General features: G+C 44.2%; 1 protein-coding gene across 1 annotated transcript in view; it reads left to right on the forward strand.

Annotated features, from left to right (window-relative positions):
- MYO1F (myosin IF) overlaps window positions 1-21,151 on the forward strand; it is an 860,973-nt gene that overhangs the window by 427,001 nt on the left and 412,821 nt on the right. Inside the window, exons 8-9 of the mRNA XM_069649543.1 lie at window positions 6,453-6,587; window positions 8,295-8,427. Of these exons, the coding sequence (XP_069505644.1) occupies window positions 6,453-6,587; window positions 8,295-8,427 (268 nt within the window). The remainder of the gene's footprint in view (window positions 1-6,452; window positions 6,588-8,294; window positions 8,428-21,151) is intronic.

Raw genomic sequence — 21,151 nt, forward strand, 5'->3', positions numbered from 1 at the left:
AAAAGGCTTAGGCTTGCTACAAATGGCAAATATGGGGCCACTCTGAAAATGGTTTCCAGGGCCTCTTTTGGGTCCCAGTCCAACCCCTAAACCCTAAAGAGACCCCTTAGGTAACAAGATCTTCATACTGGCAAGACCAGGAATACAGCACATTCCACCAGCCTTGTCTAAAACACCCATCTGTCCACAGAGTATCTAAATGTACTTCCACCCTCTTCCTGACATGATGGACCACTTTCAGGGAAAGAGGAGAAACTCGCATTCCTTTCGCTGCCAGAAAAAGCTCCTTGAAAACGATCTCAGGAGCTTATAGATGCTATCGGCTGAGAATAACACATCTCTGCTCAAAGGTAAAGACAGTATTGGCATTGCCCAAGAATGCCAGGCCCACTTCACCCATTGGTTCATCTGATCTACATTAAGCAGAGACCCTGAAACAGGGTCCACTTTCACTAAAGCGGAAAGCTGCATCATCATCTGGAAATAGTCCCTGCACTGTTAGCAAAGTACGATGCATAAACAGACACCTATTTGGATCTTTTCCCATCCTAGACATGTAGCATTCAATTCTGGATTCAAGGATAGGTGCGAGCTCCATTTGGGAACAAGCTTGTGGTGAGGGAAGCCAGTGTCCATGAAGCTATCAGGTGAGCTGCTAGTGTCCATGTGAAGTTCAAGTTTAGAATGTTCCTAATTCTTGTGGTGAGCACCCTTTCCCAGAGGAGTCTTCGCACCCCGGCAGAAACATAATAATTCTATGGAATTCCTAAACCCTTTTTACACTGTCTGAAGGGCTACATTGACAGACTCTGCATCTCTGAAGCTTATGCAGCCCTGTTTATTCCCCTGGATCCATGGGGCCGCCTCTTAAGAATGAGAGAGCTGAAGAAGAAGAACTATGGGCCTCATTTTGAGTTTGGCAGAATGGTAAAAAAAAGAGCTGGTAACGGAATTACCACTACTTTTACAACTGCCAAATCCCGAGTTTGGCCATGAAGTGGAGGGTTGACCTCCAGCACTATGCTCGAGATAAATCCACCACCTTACCGCTAAAAAATCATTTCAATCGGTGGAACTACAGCCGCTGGTAATTTCACTGAAATCCCCATGGAGACATATGGACTTTAGAAAATGGGGATTTACATTGCCTACCACCACTTGTAATCCCTTGGTAAATCCGCAGGACCAAATGGCATTAATTGTAATTCCACTTGGTGGTAGTTTGGTAGAATTACCATCAAACTATTGACAAACTCGAAGTGAAGGCCTAAGTCTGCTATTCCTATCAGCCTCCAAGCCCTATAGACCACTTTCACCAAATGATGAGTAGGAACAAATATCCCCAAAGGCACTCCAAGAATATGAGGGGACTCTCAAACCCTCAAACCCATGGATCTGCCTTGCTCTTTTGTTGGACCCTGCAGCTGGTGGCATTGATTATGATACAAAGAGGGTGTACTTCAAACAGGCCCACATGGGGCCCGGCGGCAGAGGTTAACAAAGAAGATTGGAAACACCAACACCCTTTCACATGTAACTGTGTCAACCTGAAGCCAGCTCCCGCCCTGCTTATTGATGGCAGTGAACTGTCATGTCTGGGACTGCATGTTTACAGTAGTACACTCCGCAGGGGGCCCCGATTCATAAGGTATGAGAATGTGGTTTGCAGGATCCAGAGAGCCTTGTGTCACTGCAGCTTCAAGGGAGACCTGCTGCTTTAATCAGGCACCACAGAGAGCTCCATTAACCAGAGAGACTCTTTGATCCACAACAGACAGGAAGATGGGTGGGACCTAGTATCACATATTTTCACCCCTTTACCTTTTCTGTTGCAAAGCATTCTGATTATGATCGCATGCATACCTGCACCAATCACTGGTGCCCATTTGACTTTATAAGAGGGCTTAGCCACTCTTGTGGCAGAACATCCAAAGACTTTGCAAGGAGTAGCAAGAAGAACTCATCATCAGACCCTGTGTGAAGGTACAGTCTGCCTTACATTTTCCAAAGATGTAAGGCAGACTGTACCTTCACAAAGGGTCTGATGTGAGACCCTGTGTGAGCTAATCGAGGAAGGCCGTTACCTCCAAAGAGGGAGGCAAGATCCCTCCCCTAAAAATCTGCCAGTGAACAGAGGGAGATACCAAATCCAGAGGACCCTCTAGCCGCTCCAGAACTGGTACCCAGCCAATACACAGTGTGCCCTGCTTGGCTCTGCAGCAAGCATCCTAGGTGGGAAGTGCCAGAAGATCTCTGAACCCGAAACCAAGGGCAAGACAGCTGTATGCAACACACTCCTCAGCTTTGGGCCACTCACCTTAAAGGATGACACAGGCCCACTGAAAAAGCTGGGAGAAGTGCCTCAACGAGCATCTACCGACATCCGCCTAAACTGACATTTTTAAGCCAGTCGAGTTCCTCGAGCTGCAACTGACTGCAAAGCTGACCGCTATTACACCGCAGTCACTTAAAAACAACGAAGATGTCTTGACCAGTGCTTCAAAACCATCAACCATCAATGAGACAATGATTCCTGACCACTAGCCACCATGCAGTCCAGCCTGGTTCGCTTGCCGATTTGTCTTGCTGCCTGATACCCACAGCTGACTCCCGTCTTGAACTCTGTCACAGAAGTCTGCAAAGCACACTGAAGCAGACTTTACCCTGTCAAGCACCAAGAACACCTACAGCACAAGATACATTGTGGTTCTGTCCCCCTGGTCCTTCCTGGAAGGAATCCAAGAGACATTTTAAGACCCTTTGCTCGCTTTGTGCTGAAGCCAAGTAACCTTGAACTGTTGTGATTATTTACCATACCAACTACCCTCCTTTCAGCATCCATAGTGCATGCCTTTTCCTTCTTTGAAACTGTCCTCTGCATCCCTTTACAGGGTGCATTGTATTTTGTAGTGTTGCTAGAACTGTCTGTTGTGATAATAATAAAGTAGATATTTGTATACAACCTTGACTGGACAGTCTCTTTCATCATTGGGTAATAATTATATTTTCGCTGTGTTGGAACTAACCAACGATCCACAACCTTTCGGAGATAAGCCTGCGTTTCCGCCCACGTTACCAAAATTCGACAAGGAGGTTTAAATGTATTTGTTAATCCAATCTGTTCAGATTCCTTCAGTGCACTAGAGGTGAGAGGCTGAATTATGGTTTAGAAACCGAAATTCATCCATGGACCACTGGTGCCCTGGAAGTAGATTTGTCACTGGATCCCTTACAGGGAGCCAACCAGCAAGTGTTCCAGGAATTCCCGAGGTAGAGGCTGAAGAAAGTGCATCGGCTGGAGTAATCGTGGGACCAAGGTAACGAGAGATGAACAGCCAAGGCCTAACCCTACTTTCCTCTGAAAATGTAGCCCTAATCATGATGGATGTGGCAACTGTATACTTTCCTACATCTGATACTGCAGTGTCTTGCTGCTGTGTTCCCCTTACTGCCTACCTATGCAGTGCCAAAGAAGACAGCATAACATACAAAAACTTAAAGGAAATCACCAGGACGTAAAGGGAGTGGAGACACTGTGCACTATCGGGAATCTTGCAATGAAAAGAAACAAGCATTGGCATTGCCAACAGTTTGGGCTTTTGAGTAGGCATTGGAAAGCACTTGCAAGGCACTGCTGTAGTGGTATTAACCGGCCATTGATGGTAGCAGGTTAAAAATTGTGGAAGTACCTGGGCATCTAATAGCACTGCCTGGCAAGTGCCTAAAACTTATACAAAAGCGAAAATTGTTGGCTTTGCCAATGTTTGTCTTTAACAGGATTTCAGTAAAGAGCACACATAGTGCTTATAAATCGAGTGGTTGAAGACAGACCTGGTTGGGAGATTTCTACTACACCATTCGTGGGTTTAAAGCTGCAATTAAGTCATTAACTCTGAGAAGACTGCTTTGAAAAAAACACTGGCAGTCACTTTGAGTGCAAAGTTTGACGGTAAGGCTTGATAAAAGCAGCTGAAAGAGTTCTCATAAGGAGGTGTGTTGGGCAGAGAGGGGCAGGAATTGGGTGGTAATGGCCATAGGGGTTGTAGTGGACATGGGCAGTCAATGGGTAGGCAAAAAACAAACAACACCTACAAGTCGTATGTCACTCCTCGTAGGCCATTACCCTCTATCTGTACTGTAATGCAATAGCGCCACCTAATGGCCCAAATGAAAAATTCATTGCTAAGATGCAGGATGGTCACTAGTGATTTGCTGGACTGCTAAAGGACAGGCACTTAGCCAGTCTTGGTTGTGTTGTTAGTTTTATTGTAGTGTTTCTGTTGGTCACCAGTAATAAAATAACATGGCCTATACCTGTTTGAGATTCCTCTCAATTAAGGCTGGTGGCATGTCAGCTCAATCCCCCCCTTCCAAGGCATGGGAGATCCTCCACCAAAGAACCTCCCAAGCTCCGTGCCTTTAACATTCCCCATCCTATTGCACAAGCCTGTCTTCGGCCCCTATTTCTCCATCCATGCCCCCATCATCTTCATCATCACCCCCCTCACCCATTCTTCCACTTCTTCCTTCAAATCGTGGTCTACTCCACACCCTAACTTTCCACACCCGCCCCTCTCGTCCTTCTTCCTTGTCTTTGCGGCCCCCTTTCCTTATGCACCTTTCCCTTTCTTATGCCCCCATCATCACAGCAGGCTGGTCACCACCTGTGCCACTGCACTTTCTATCACGCATTCCCCATCCCCCCTCTTTTACTATTTTTCATTCTTTGTATTTCTCCCTGGCCTGTGTTGCATAAGCTGTGCTCCGGTTCAGTGTGTGTTTTACTCTTATCAACACTGGGGGAGGGATGGAGCGAAACATGAACAATCGGCAAAGTGTAAAGTGCAAGTAGAGGGGCGCCATAAGATCGAGTAGGAGACTGATAAAATGCCGCTGTGCTGTAATGTTTTGCATCAATAGATGTTTGCACTTCCTCGTTTTTCTCTCAGTCATCTGCTTATTTGGCGTCTTTTTCTGTTTTTTTCTCCTTTTGCAACCTCTTTTCTTTGATTCTGTGTTACTCTTCCTTTCCCAACTCTCCCTCCACAATGTTCTCAGGGTACTACTTTAGAGAATCCCATGGCGTTTCACGGCCTCTTTACTGTCATCCAACCCAGCGTTTCCACTATCTGCGTGTGGCTCTTCAATGGCCCCTCTAAACATCTCCATTCATGCCCCTAGCACCCTGTTAGACGTTCTCTTCCTGCACACCTCCCTCAGTCCTCCTCCCCCCCCCCCAATCTTACCTTATCCTGCGCCTGGCTGTCACAGTGCCTCCATGGATTGCAATTTGAGATCGTAGGCCCAGAACTCCCTTTCTCACTTGCCACCATTGTACTTCTAACTGAGGAAGACATCTGAATGCCCCATTGCTCTCTCAAAGCAGCTCCCCAACACATTGTGTATGTCATTGCCCCATCAGAGATGGTGCGCTGCACTGGTGCCTTTCCTACATGGCGTTTGCCTCAGGCGTCCCTGTCTGGAACTCGGTGTTGTTTTGCAAAGGTCAGACTTTCCTCTTTCATCAGGATGTGTTTGCATGTCACTGAAGTCATCATGTATCATTAATGTCTTTAATATTATATTTGTATAGTTTGAACCTAGCTCAGAAGCAAGGGACCGCCTGCCGGTGCAAGAAGGAAAGGACCCAAAGGCAGGCCTTTTCTGTCTAAGCCCCAAGACTCTTGAACCCACTCCACGTCAACATGAGACTCGCCCTATCGCTTCTACAGTTCAGGGAGGACTGGCTACCCCCTAACACCTAGGGCTACACACCCTCCGCTCCCCACCTAACCTGAGACTGGCTGATCTGCTCCTCACTGTTTCCTCCCCTTGCTGCCAATTGCCCTCCCGCCGCTGTTGTTAGATTCTGGCTCCCCTTTTTCCCTGCTTCCCTTGCTGTGTCCTCCACACCATCCCCCTACCCCCCCAGAGTGGAAAGTGCTCAGTTGCTTCCCGGAGCTTGGCTTGCGCTAAATAAATACATCAATGATAATAATATGCATCATAGAGCGAAACACTGGTGGCAAAAATGTAACAAGTCATCAAGTAAACATTCATGATAATGATCACAGTGCAATGTCTGGATTGGTGAGTGCACAGAATAGACGGAATGTAGTTCATCAAGGCAACCGAAGATGCTTTCGTTGTCTCAGTCCTCTCTTCTTATCACTTCACTTTCCACTCTCTCACACTAGACTTCTCTATCTAGCCTTCTCAGGTTATCCTATCCTTCCATATCATCCCGTGTTCCTCTGCTCTTTATTCTGTTTTCCTCTCTCCATCAATACACTCCTCCCTGTAAATTGGTCAATCTATAATTTACTCTCATCCTTATGCCGCTCCAGCTGTCGACACAATGATATTGTCATGCCAGTCTTCGAATCCTTGACAAAACATTGGTTCTCAAGTTTCTAACTGAGTGTTACCATTTTTTCTCCTCTGTTCGTCAGCTTCTTGATGGTGCTTCGCAAGACCAACGTACAAATCTCGGTCTCATGCCTGCCGATTACTACTACTACCTGAACCAATCAGAAACCTACAAAGTGGATGGCACTGATGACCAATCCGATTTCTTCGAAACAATGGTAACTATCAGCAAACAGGCTTTTTAGAGAACTATCATACGCTCAGATGGAGAGGAAAGCCGTTGGGCATATACAGGGAAGGCCATTTTGTGTAGACTTCATTGAAATCATGGGTTCCTATTTTACAGCTAAGTTATGTTTAGCAGAAGGTAGCACATTGGTAGACTCTCATTGCAGTGAGTCTATCTGTGACAGGTTCTTCAAATTGCCAGGAGAGAGATAGAAATGAGGAGACCATTTGCGTGTGATCAGTGAAAAGGAAGAGAGCATGCTGTGGAAAGACGCGAGTAAATATCCAAAACAATAGGGGGACAAATAATGATCGATCAGTCTCAGCGAGGTGGGAGAGTGTTGATAGGGCCCCGTCCCATGTCACTTTTTGAGACTATTTGTTCAGGTAAGAAGAGATCCAGGATATAATTATTTGTACCTAGACTGTAAATGGCACTGAGGCAGATGCCGTGGTCAACGATCATTGATAGACCAATGAACATGAGGGTATAGCAGGGGATGCTGCAAAAGGAAGCGGCAATAAGGTTGGAGATCTGTGTAAGGGCAGCGTCAGTAGAGTGACATTTGGTAAAACCAGGTGGAAGAGTGCTGGGCAGGGCGTTGTGGAAAAGGTACTTGGTGATCCTGTTGAAATAGCTAGCACTCAAGTCTCAAGCAGAGCGAGGGAGAACAATGTCCTTTGTTCAAACAGTATCAGACACTGCGTTGCAACCAGAGGCGTTGCTAGGGGAGGGCTAAGGGGGCTATAGCCCCTGGTCTTTTGGTTGTAGCCCCGGATAGAATCTCAGGAGCTACAACCAAAAGGCTAGCTAGCCCCGAGTCCCGACAATCCAGACATCAGTGTAGCCCCGGGTCTTTTCCAGACCTAGCAACACCCCTGGTTGCAAAATACAAGAGCCTGAAAATAATGCCCTCAGTTCCTGCTACACGATTCCCCTGTGCACTGGCATTGCTGAGATCACTCCATGCAGGTGTTCTGGGAGAGAGGTGCTCACACTCGGCTTCAAGAACATGTATAACCTCCTATAACCTCCTATGAATTGTAGAGCTGGGTGCGCCTGACAGAGTAAGCCATCAGACCGAGTCATCAGTGCATGAACATATTTGTACACACCTTTATCTCCTCCTATGATATGTGGCGCTCATACGCCACTGCCATGAGCTCCCAGCACAGGCATGCAGCATTGTCTATGACCCCTGGCTCTCCAGTTGTGTGAAGAGGCATGGAGGGTGACCATAGGGGGAGGTGGAAATTGCGGCAGGACTGCAGGTATTTTATTTTGGCCCAAGTTGTCTTTTCATCTTGCATACCAACCTTATCCATCCCATGTATTGCTGGTGAATGTGGACAGCAGAGAGGGGTGGGAAAGGGGCACGGCGGCTCCCCACACTCGACATAGTTGTAGATGGGCACCTGTCAACAGTAATAAAGTTCCTTTCATGTCAGGGCTCAGAGGGACATGACAGAGTCCCTGTTGCTGGAACTTGGAATGGTTTTTGGTGCAATCTCCCCGCTGTTGTTTGTTGCCCATGTATAATTCTGTCTGTCGAGGCCACCCCCTAGCAATCAGTAGGTGAGAGATAAAAGTGCCATTTCAAAGGTGTTTCAGGAGGATGTGAGGGAAGGGGGGCTATTCTAGACAGGCCTGGGCTGCCAGCTTGCGCATGTAAAGATGCACTTCTTTCTGCTCCTAGAACGCCATGCAAGTGATTGGGATTTCCAGCGAGGACCAGCAGCTGGTACTGCAGATCACCGCCGGCATCCTGCACATTGGCAATATCAGCTTCCAAGAGAGAGACAATTATGCCAGAGTGGAGAACTTCGATCGTAAGTGTGCTCTTGAACAATAAGGCAAAAGGACTCGCTGGCAATTTGGTAATTTGTATTTCTTCGAGTTTTATTGTACGAGTTGCAACATTCAGATTTTTAAGTCATGCATTCCTACATCTAGGGCAGGGCAAGTACCACTCTCAATTTTCTTGTTTTATCCTGCTATAGCAGTCAAGTAAATGAACTTTTCGGAAGCTTAGCCTACATGCTAATTCAGACTGATTTTGACCCCTCACAGGGGAATATATAATTCAACAGGAAACATTCTGTGCACTCAGAGTCGACAGTGAAATGGATTATACGTCTTACTCTCGGATTTTGTAACTTTTTTTATACAATGCTGAGTACTTTGGTTATAAGTGCTATATAAGCACAAATAAATACCAAAGCATTTCAAAAATCCTGTGGTTGCACACGAGATGAGAGTTGATGTAACCAAAAACTACATCGCTGCTTGGTTCCAGGAAAATCCTTCATTTAAGCACATGTTTTCTTGTCATGAGACTCTTCCCTATAAAAGTAAGCGTTGTCCTCCTGACTACTTGAAAGGGAACATCCAGTCTGCTCACAAGGGTTGGTATGATACGGCTTATAGAAAAGCAATGACAAGTCTGTTGTAGATTTCAGTGGCACGGCCCTCAGGCAACGGGAGGATAAGTCATTTGAAAGGCTAGAGACAAAACATCCCAAAGAATTTGGCGAAGAGAAGTCATGGAATAACCATTGTAAGCTACAGACTTTCTTGGCAGGTTGCAATAAACGGGAGAACTTCCAGTAGATCTTACCCTGACTTGGAAAACAACATATCTGGCCATGAATCGGCAGAATATTTTGGGAAAGTATGGCAGTAATGTGAACATGGCAAGAGCAAACACAGAGGGCACAGGAGAAAGACTCTTTGAAGAAGCGGGTTTAGAGCATGTCACCCAAGCTGACATCTAAGAGGCAGTCAACGAGTCGGTACATCATAATCCATTGGTATTCTGAAAGGAACACCAAAGGGGAAGGTTTCAGCGCTCTTGGCCCTACTACTCACACATTTGCTTGATTTTATTGCAGTAGGCAAGTGAATGGTATTGCTTCAGCGTGATCCTGATGTTTAAAAAAAGTTGCAGAAACAACATGTCTGATTCCTGCCCGATTTCTCTCCTAGATTCAACTGAGAGGCTGGATCTAACCCCACAATACCTCAGTGTATTTTCCTTGACCATTAAACATGTCAACGGCAGCATTCAGTGATTCTGGCCTTCATGGACCTAAGCACTTCATTTGTGCAAATAGTGAAAAGCTATGGCTGACATAACATCCCATTTGGCTGGATCCTACTCTGATATCCAACTTCAGGGACATAGAAGGAGACAAAACTGCAGAGGTCGCCTAGGGCCAAATGTGCTTCCCTCTCTCATGTTTCAAGGCATCAGTGGACCGTCTGCGGTTTCACATTTATAATGATTGATTGCACCTATCCACGGGCTCGCTAGATGTTTCGGACTACAACTTCCACGATGCCTTTCCAATTGGGTATCTAGGCTAGGGCGGATGGAAGTTGTGGTCCAAAATATCTGGTTAGCCACAGGTGGCAGATCCCTGTGACAGATGGATTGGTGGAGTAAATAAACATAGATGTTAAACAGCAGACAGGCCATCACGCTCTCCTACCTAGCTCTGCTGCCGCTGGTGCACTGAAATGTGAGAGAGGGTTCCCCATTTGAGACCCCTGGTCTATCACATTCCACAAAGCATGGCCCAGTAAAGGAAACAAAGACGGCACTTCTGCTTCAACACAAAAAGTATGCCTTTGGATAGCACATCTGCCCCCCTGATACTCCTCTGGGTCAGCTCTATCGCTAATTCCGTCCCACCGAATCAGCTCCCTTAAGGGGGGCTCTGCCCCTGTACTCCCACTGTTTCTAAATGGGGTTTTCACCCCACGCCCACTCTACCACCCAACTCGTCCCCGTCACTGCATACCCCTGTTCCAACACCCTCCACAGAGCATGCTTACCTCCCTTCATGTCCAGCACCACACAGATCCCCTGACTCCATCTCCTCCGGGTCGCTCACCCAAAGCCGCTGCTGCTGTGCAGTGCGTTCAACAAATGTCGGGCTGCTGCAAATCTCCCATTCCTCAGTCCTGCGGTTGGGGAGTGCTGCTTTCAGGAGCCGTGGGGCATCTATGAATAATTTGGTGGGTTGGGGTAACCAACGGGTAGACAAGGTTTAATCTTTATATCTATGGGCTGGATTTGCAGATTATTTGGGCAAGAAGGCACACAGGGCCAAACAGGCTGCCTGGGGACGGAAGTGAATGTGTCAGGTGTTCAAAGATTTGTTAAAAAGTTCGGAGGCAGCACAGCTGGCCATTTGTTATCGGTTTATATGAGGCCAAACCACCTTGTGTAGCAAGAGCTGTTTGGCTTCTAATCCGAGTTTGGATAATCTGATTTTCTTTTCAGTGTTTTATATTTTAAAACCCATTACATCATTCATTTTGTATCAAGGTGTAGGACTGCAACATGTCAATGGCACACAAATAATTATCCCCCTGTTATGCTAGGTGTGTATCCAAAAGAGTCATGGGCCAGCTAGTTATCGGAGACTTGCTAGCACAAAGGGCTACTTCATTTTTTGCCTAGTTGGATCATTTAAAAAAGGTGTCCAGTCGAATGCTTTTTTTTATGTCTTTTTTTTGGGGGGGGGGGGGTTGGTATAGGAAAAATTAGTGGGTTTTCCCCCAAAAACAGGGATTTGGGTGGGGGACCCCCAAGCCCACCCTCCCCCCAAAAAAAGTGCATTCGGTCATTTTTTTTCTCAATCCTTTTGATTAGAACGTATTGTATTCGACCTTTTTGTTTTCGAAACTTTAACTATGAACCGGTAAAAAGATAATCTGAAAGTTGGTTTACACACATTGTATTGGATCAGGTACACAATCTAAAATGAAGCCGCTATTTACACAAAGAGAAGCCAGCGTCAGTTAGATCTTAACTTCGGATTAAACAGATTTAGGGACAGAGATTTACCAGACTAAAGCCAATAAAACATGCTCCGAGATTGTGAGGCTGTTTGAGCCAACTGCCAATAGTCACAAACATAGCATTGCAGGTCGAAGAACCTATTTCACGAGGTCTTTATGTTGTCACCAGGCTTCTCTGGAAATGGGGATGCTCCATTCGTCCCTTTGCATCTGGATACATGTGGTTAGGAGGAAACACCTCGTTCAGAAAAGTGAAATACGGCAATGTAGATTTATCCCGCTTTACATTGGTGTTGGACGCCAGGGAGATTCCGACTTGCTATGACAAGATCAAGAAACAGATATTGTTGTGGTTTATTTTGGACATTTGTTCACAGGTGTAGGACACCAAAATATCTTCTTATGGCCCATAGTTTACCTATGAGTTAACATTTCCTATCTGTGTTTGAAAATAGTCTACATAGGCTATGTAGTTAGTCAATTAATTTACAAGTGATTTTCCACGAAATGTAAGTACAGTGTGAACAGATATATTATTCCATATTTCCATGACAGATTTTTGAGCATACCTATATTTTATTTTATTTCATTTTAGCATTTGTAGAGCGCACTACAGCCCAACAGGCAACGAGGCGCTATAAGGAGTTTTTAAGAAGGCTTGCTTGAGGGTTACAGTAAGCGGCCCCAAAGGTCTGTTTAAATACATTTGCTTATGCACATTTGCATGGTTACATATTATACAGATTGATTGATTGTTACAGTTGGTTACAAATCTTGTCTAGGTATATAGTCTCCTGCACATGGTGAATACAGTAATAATGCAAACCTAGAGTGGCAGGCTCTTTAGATGAAGAGCTTGGTTTTTAAGGCCTTGCGGAAGGCCATGTGTGAGTCGATTGATCTCATCTGAGCTGGGAGGTTGTTCCATAGGGTAGCCGCCATAGTGGGGAAGCTGGTGCCTCCTGCACGCACTCTCCGTGTGTGTGGAACCGTGATGCGGTTGGTATAGGCTGCCCTTGAGGGTCTGGAGACAGTTTGTCTAGATATCCTCTGTGTCAGATACGGAGGTGCTTGGTCGTGAAGGCACTTGTGTGTAAGAGTCAGAGTTTTGAAAATGACCCTTTCCTTGATGGGGAGCCAGTGTACCTCCCTCCTGATCCCCAAGATGTGTTCCTTGCGCGAGGTGCCTGTGGCAGCCCTTAAGGCATTATTTTGGGCAGTCTGGAGTTTGGCAAGGTTTTTTTGGGAGGTTCCAATGAACAGGGCATTGCAGTAGTCGAGTCTGGAGCCGATGATGGCTCTGGCTATTGAGATGCAGTTTTGCCGTGACAAGAAGGGCCTGATGGCATTGGTGATTTTGGAGTGGTATGCTGCGGATGAGGCGATGGCCTTTACCTGTCTGTCCATGGTGAGGCTGGGCTCGAGGTACACCCCCAGTGTTTTGATTGTTTGAGAGACTCTGATGGGGATATTGTCTACTGTGAAGGATTGGTATTTAGTATCAAGTTTGCCCAAAGTGGATGGGGAGCCGACAAGCAGGAGCTCAGTCTTATCGCTGTTTAAGCAGAGCCAGTTCTCAGCCATCCATGATTGAATGGTGGTGTAGATGCTGTTGAGTGTGTCCAGGTCCTTGGTGCAGTCACCTGAGAGGGGGATGAGAACCTGTGTGTCATCTGCATAGTTTGTATAAGAGATGCCCAGGGAGTCGAGTATCCTGAAAAGAGGTCTCGTGAAGAGGTTGTAGAGGGTGGGGGCTATGCAGGAGCCCTGTGGGACTCCGCATTTGATGGGGCTTGGTGTTGCGTTGGTCGAGTCTGAGAAGACCTTCATTACCCTCGCCTGAAGGAATGAGGAGATCCATTCACACGCTTATTTATACTTATTTATTATGAATGAATGAATTATTATTTTATGTATTTAGAAGGTATGAATTTGCAACAATAACAAGGGGATTTGATTTTAAAAAAACGATCAATGGATGACAAAATTAAACAGCTTATTAACTGAAAAAATTACAAATTTATATGTGTTACAAAAGGAATCATTTTTTTTAAAAAAAAAAAACGAATGAACACTGTACTTGTGAACTTAAATGCACCAAAAAAAACACTTCCTAATTTTCTCTGTAATAAAATAGAACATTTGGAACATTTTCCTGCCCATGTTTCACTTTTTGATTTGTGAGGGAAATAAAAATTTGCTCATGCCTTTTAGCCGCCTATTCTCACATGGAAAGTCAGTTTAGTTTGATAGACTATAATACTCTACCCCGGTCTTTATTTATCCAAGCTTAACGTATATTTCTTGCTACGAGGACTTATCTAGGCTATTCTTTTTTTTATTTTTATTTTTTATTTATTTATAGTTTCATAGTAACTTTTACAAAAGAAGATTTTTACAGTTTTCTCAAATGATAAACATATGTATTAAACACACTGATTGTCTCTTATACTTTACCATACAAAGTTCATCGCATACAATGATAAACATTAAAACAATTTCCTTTCCCGCAATCAGTATTGCTTCTTCGTAAAACCACTAAAATACTCACAGTTACTAAAAGTGACACAGCTGATAGATGTATAATGCAGTTTGCGGTTTGTTTCTTACATTTCTTAAATTTCACGACACTAAGATTCACACACTGACCATGATCCACATTTAAACAAGTTATCTTACCCACAAACAGATACAATTCTTCATAAAACCATTAAAATATTTACAGTTTTTAAAACGGACACATAATGCTAATACATAGTCCAACGCAGTAGATGAATTCTTTAACACAGTTTCATAAGTTGCAGTGATTCTTCAGGAATCTTACTACTGCGATCTGTAAATTTACTCTTTTACCGTGAACCATGTCCCGCCACAAAAGCTCCAAATCCACACACTCAGTATTGGGTACATAACGACTGAAGTGACTAATGCGTTCCTTCCTAAGTCCATCACATTCAGTCAACATGTGCACCAATATCTCGCAATTCTCCTTTTGCTTACAAAATCTGCAAAAAGAATACCCCCTGATCTGACCGTTTCTGATGTCTAGTATTTCTCCCGTACCCAACACATTAAATCGGAATCTCATAAATGCCTGCCTCCATTCCCTATCCGGGAATTTGATTAAGTATGGTGCCGGCACCCCCATCTTTTTGCAGTCATTTACAATGTGATTATATAGATTGGTCTTCTGAACCTCATATACTGTAAGATTCCAATCAGCATGTAACAGCAGTTTTTTCACTTTCATAGGGTTCGTAATTAAGATGTCTCTATGGACCCCCAATTTATCTAGTACATCATTTGCTTCTTCCATCATGTCCCTCAGGTATTTCGATGTTGGAGCACCACTCCTGATACCCTTCCCCATGATGTCGTATAATGTGGATTCATTACTAGTTAACAATTTCCTATGAAGGGCCATTCTACGCCATTCTAGAACACTCCTGAGGGAATGCAGACCGAGCTCGTATCGAATTGCCACCAGAGGCACACATTTGGGCAAACATCTCGTCATCGATTTTACCAACTTGGCTTCATAAATTGCCACCTCACCCCTACACCATGGTGGGGCTAATTCTAAACCTTAGCATAGTTGAGCCATAATTCTGCTCTTATACAAGCAAAGACATGGTACTAGCGAGAATTTGCCATATTTTGAGTCTATTTTGCGTACTTGCACTATCATTGTTCCGACCTTTGCATCCAATAGGTCACGAAAATTGGCTTTTTTCTTATTCCCAAACACCAGGTATCCTAGATATCTTATGGCCATACTTGTGGGCAGTTTCACATGATTTAAGAACCAGGAAAAACATTTTTGTTTTTTCTAATAAGATAAACATACTATCACAGTTTTAGTGTAATTAATTTTTAAAGCGTTACTAACAATGTATTCTTTAAATGCCGTTAAGAGACGCTGGAGACCGATGGGAGTATGATCATACAGGGTCACGTCATCTGCGTACACAGTCCACAATACCTTTGTGCCCTCAACTTTCGGGGAGTTAACTACAAGGTTTTTTAAACTCCTTCCCATGTCAGAGAAATACAGGTTAAATATTGTCGGAGCGTATATAAAGCCTTGTCGTGGACCATTTTCGACGCTGATTTCTTGAGATAGGATCCCCTCCACACTAAGTCGCACTTTGAGTCTATAATCTTCATGCATACTATGTAGAATCAACAACAGGGATAATGGCATTCCTAAATTGTCTAGTTTGGACCACAAAATTGATCTATTCATGAGATCAAAAGCAGACGTTAGGTCAATCGAAGCAACGTAAATAGGTGGATTTCCTAGGGTCCATGCTGATTTTTGCATGATGTTGATTAAAAGGCCAACTGCGTCTGTACCTACATTTTTCCTAAACCCAAACTGGTTTGGTGACAGGATGTTGAGTTTGTTCATCCAGCTCCAAATGTGCTCTAGAACAATGCTTGCAAAAATCTTGGAATCAACGTCCAACAGGGCAATTGGTCTATGACTAGTCAGAACCGCCCTCTCCCCTTTTTTTATAAATTGGTAATATGTACGACATTCTCCAATTAATGGGAATTATTTTCGTATGGAGGATGTCTTTAAATAAGAGGAATAACATTTTAGCCCATAGGTTGACGTTACCCTTCATAACACTGTTACAGAGCAGATTCGGCCCCGGGGCCCTGCAAGCAGAGCTTTTAACTATGATTCCTTCCACATCCTTTACACCGAAAGAAATTTCCCATGCTGCTTTTACAATGCGTGGCGGGGGGCTCCAAGCCACAGTAGAGGGATTATAAAGTCTGCTGAAGCGACCTTCCCATTTCTCGGAATTTATACATACCGTTTGAGCTTTGGTCTGCTCTAGCCCTCCCTTATTTACCAGTGCCCAGAATCTTTGTGTATTTACATCACGTAGAGATGTTAACATGTCCTCTGCATCTCCCTGATAGAGTTTAGCATGTAAACACCTTGCTTTCCTCTTCCATTTATTTTTATTAGGGTGATTTCACTCAACTCTGCCTCTTTGATTGAGTGTTTGTGACAATTTTGAAGCCCTTGTATTTCACGATTTCTCTCCTTCTTGAGGGTTTTCATTTCGTTTGAAAAAACATGCTTGTGTGGCTCTTTCCTTTTTATATTTTTCTTTATTCCCACTTTACCTGTGATTACAGACTCAATATAGCTTACAAATTAATTATGGGCTTACAACATTTTTTTTTGAGTATAAACACTCTTGTTAAAGTCTGCCTGAAAGAGTATATTGACTTTCTTGATGTTAGTTTTGTGCCACACAATTCTATTCTGTTGGGCATTAACTAGTACCGGCAAACCACAGTTTTGTTCCTCAGCCCTATCCATCTCTATCGATATTATCATCTTTAACATTTTCTGATCGCTCTCCTGCACGTCGATCAATTTGAACTCCTGTATGAGGTAAAAAGTCTTAGTGCACACAAAAATATAGTCGATGGTGGAGCGCCACTTTCCATTCGACCATGTGGATTCATCCATAGTATCCTCCGTCAGGTTATTTACACATTGCATCCCCCAACCTCCAATAAAATGTGTCATTGCTCCCCCTTGTGGTATTTCCGTGGGTCCCCCTTTTCATTCGTCACCCAGCCAGCCTGTCTTCGTCCCCATCTTCTTCCACACAAATTTCCGAATTAAAGTCCCCACACATGATGATGTACAATTTGTTATTCATATCCTGGCATTCCTGAATCATTAAGTCAATTGACTCAATGTTAGTCTTTAAGTCCCACTCAGGTCGCCAATATATGTTTATGATTAACAGATGAATAAAAGCGTGGTTCCAACCCACTTTTATGAGGACAGCTATTCATCCTTTATTTATACGGAAGTTCTTTATGGTTTTGAAGTTAATATTATTCTTGATTGCGATAAGCAAGCCCCCCACAAGTCTCCCCTTAGTTTTCTTTGTTGCGGGTTCCTGAAAAACCGGAAAACCATCCAATGAAATTGCAGTCACTGCCCACGTTTCTTGGACACACAAAAATGAATATCCCAAAAGCACTGAACACATGTTATGAGAGTGCATTAAGGCACGTGACCCCCCTAGAGTTCCATGATAAAAAATTATGCTTAGCAGTGATCTAAGTGGGCTCTTTCAAACCTTGGATCTTGGATATTGATTCTCTCAGGGATTGTGCCAACAGTCTTAGCTCTGCCACCTCATTTACTTGTTTCTCAATATTTATGTTACAACCTCCTTGTGTGTTGTTACTCCCTTGTAACTCACTAGGATACCCTACCCGCTCCCCTCCCTGTGGTTTTCCCGCACCCTGACTGAAATTTATGATGTCATAACCAAATCTTTGCAGTGCCACTCCTTCAGGTAGTGCACGTTCATAAGTTGCTCTTGAGTAAAACACTATCCTTACACAGTCGTATCTTGTCGGGTGTATGTAGTCAATAAGCTTAATATCACCCGATGAAATTAATGAGAGACGAGGAATCTCATTAAACAGGGAGAGAATCCGCCGTTGGTTTAATGACGGGGGGCCTCCTATTGTTAGCATAAAATTTTGTATGACACTAGGGTCATCTACATATTTCGGTTCTCTCCATTCTCTCCTTTCTTCAGGCCATGCATTTTGGAACATTAAGTCTTGCCCCTCCATTTTAGGTAGCCTGCCAGATTCCAACTCCCTACAGTCACTTGCCCTTGTATCAAACTTCACGTCGTGCACTTGATTGTACTCTCTATCTTGTTCGTGTCCCTTCTCCAGGTTCCACATTCAAATTTCTCTCTTATCCGCTCTTCAAATTCCTTAGCTGCCTGTTGTATTTGGTTTATCGAGGATCCCCCAACGTTACCTTCCTCTATCTTGTCCCCAGTATTAACCTGGGCATTTGTAGGTACACCCCCATGTTTTAAGGTGATCACCCGGGTGTTATGCCTTTCTTCAGGCGTTTAATCCTTAGATCCCTGTTGACTCTTCTCATTATTAGCTTCTACTACCACGTTGGTAGGATCCCTCCTCTGTTCTACCTCAGCAGATTTACAGTCAAAAAGCGATATTGCTAAGGGTAAGGAAGGTCCATACTTGATGAGTGTTGGAGGATTTTAAGTAACGCTTCTTGAACCAGTATTTTTATGTCTTCACTGGGAATCACAGGCAGCTCGCTGTTATTGCCTTCCGTTGGACCATTCCCTCCCACTGGTTCCATCCCCTCCTGCTGAATGGAGCTAATGCAAGAAACAGGGGTATCTATCCCTTTTGGAGGAACATATTTTTCTTCTTTTTTCTTTCCCATTTTGGGCTCTTTTTCTGTTGTTATCCTTTCCTTGGTTTTAGTGGTAAAGAACTGTTGAATGCTCCGTACCTCTTTAGTTCCTTCAAATTTACTATTTTTAAATTTTTTCTTTTTCTATTTGTTTCCATTTTTTGTTTTTTTTGTTTAGATGTGGCAGCTTTCCCCTTGCGGTTCATAAGTTCGGATAAGGTGTTCTGGGCCTCACCATATTCATTCCTGTGTGTCGTCAAAGCATTTTCTGCTGTATGGATAATGTCTCCCTCCCTCTCCTGATCCTGTCTGTCTGACACTTCCTGTACCTCCAAAGCTAACTTAATTTCTTCATTTAGCTGAGTGAAGTCAAGAGGACCTCCCTCTCCTGATAAACTACAGATGTCTTTTATGTTTGTGTTCGTATTTTGAATTTTAGGGAAGGGTTGATTTTTCAATTTTTTTATTGGCATTAAGGTTACCCCCTCTCACTCTTTGCTCTTCTTTTAATCGCCCTTGCTCTCATTTTCTTTTCTCTACGAGAGATAACATATACAAAAGGTGCCTCTTCTTCCTGATTTGTCACTGCACCCTATGTCAGCTTCTTGGCCTGCTTCTGGATAGCCTCCTCCTCGATCAACCTCAGTAACACTGATGGACTGTCCAATACTCCCTGTCCTTTTTCTGGAGTGTTTGTTACTTTGTTGTCTCTAGTTTCATGCTCCCATGCTCTTTGATTTTCCACAGTTGTGATCTTCTCCGAGTTGATTGGTATCAGTCTCTTTAATTCCTTCACCTCTTCACAGTTTATCTCTAACTTACTTTTGGGCTCACAAGGTACTGTGACCCCATGAGGCTGTTATCTTGAAACCCAAAAGTCTCGGCTTTTTTTCGTTCACATATTCTTGTGCTCTCTATCTTCATATATTGTTTGGGAGCCTTTATTTTACGTCTGCTTAGTTTCCTTTGGTGGTTGTTTTGAAGTAGCTTTTTTGTGTATGTTTAGCGCATGTACAAACCCTTCCAGCCTACTTAGTTTTTTGGAACAATCTACCATCATGAGTCTCAATTCCTGTATCTCCCCGTGAGTCCTTTCGTGTCCTTTGTCCAGGAGATTAAGAATCCTGGTTAGTACCGGAAAAGACTCAAACATGGGTGCAATCTCTTCAGCGTTCAATTCCTCACTAGGGTGATTGAAGCTCGGTTCCTCATGCTCATAACTCTGGGGGGGATCGGGAATGGTTGGGCTTGAGCATTTATATGTGCCTGGCATTGTATCACCTGGATCCCCACTCGCAAACATGCCCCTCACTTTCTCTGTGCTATTTTCATAGGGTCAATATTTGGGAGATGACGCGTGTTCCTCCATTCTTCCAATAATGGCTTTGTGGAGGTGCACGTTTTCAAGGCCTACTCCCCTAGCCCTTACCGGGGTTGAGGGACCTGTGGAGAGCCTACCCTTTTGATCCAACTCTGCAGACACTACACGGGCCAGCAAGAACGTGTCTAGTTGAGGTGTAGGGGGCAGGGTGTCATCCATATTTGAGGGCCTTATTGGTATTTCTTGCATGCTCAAGAAACTTTTTTGGCTGGGTTTTTCGGGAAAGTCTAACTTCTTAAAGGGTTCGATTTGATCCTTTGTTTGTTCTCCCGATATGTTAGGAAGAGGAGGGAATTCAATTCTGCTCAATTCCCATTTGTCTGTTCCCCCCTCTCCCTGCTGGTCCTTAGTCTCCTCTTCATTAATTTTCGGGGGAATACTGTTTTGCCACTAGGGGGATGTGTGTGTGTGGGAACACAAAGGTCCCACTTGCGATAAATGTGTTTCTCTTCTCAGGTTTTTTTTTTATGACCCACACAGCGTTGGTAACTTGCCACTTCTAAGGGTTCCCACCATACTCTAGGTTTAGAGCCTCATTCACCCTTATCTGCAGTTTACTGAACACCACTTTTCTTTTGCTTTTCTTTATTTCCTCAAAAGCTATTTATGCCTTTATGTGAACTGCAACTTATTCCCCATACACCTTTCTCCCTTTGTTAGGTTTAACAAAGATATTCCTTTGTATCAATGGGGTGGGTGGGTGGGTTAGGTCAAACCGGTGCAGCGCAATCCGCGTCACACACAATACCCCTGGTCACATGGCAGGATGAAAGCAGCTATAGTCCCAACAGGTTATATTTCGCCTGTAACCACAAAACCATAGGGACTCTATGCAGCCACCAGAAGCACATGGCGGACTTCACATGCAAATCATTCCAAAGCCTAAGAGTTTGAATTTCCCTCCACACACACGCGGCATAATAATGCAGCGTTCTTCGTGAGTCAAGCACTTTCAGGGCCACGTGTAACGCTGCAGTGTTTTGAATTCCCTACGCGCACACAATAGGTAACGGTGCATGCTTCAAGGGCAGACACTTTCAGGGCAAAGTATGACGCTGCAGTGTTTGAAATTCCCTACGCGCACACAAAAGATAACGCGGCACGCTTCAGGGGTAGACACTTTCAA

This window comes from Ambystoma mexicanum, chromosome 1p (genome assembly GCF_040938575.1).
Source record: "Ambystoma mexicanum isolate Mex_15411 chromosome 1p, UKY_AmexF1_1, whole genome shotgun sequence".
Taxonomy (NCBI): domain Eukaryota; kingdom Metazoa; phylum Chordata; class Amphibia; order Caudata; family Ambystomatidae; genus Ambystoma; species Ambystoma mexicanum.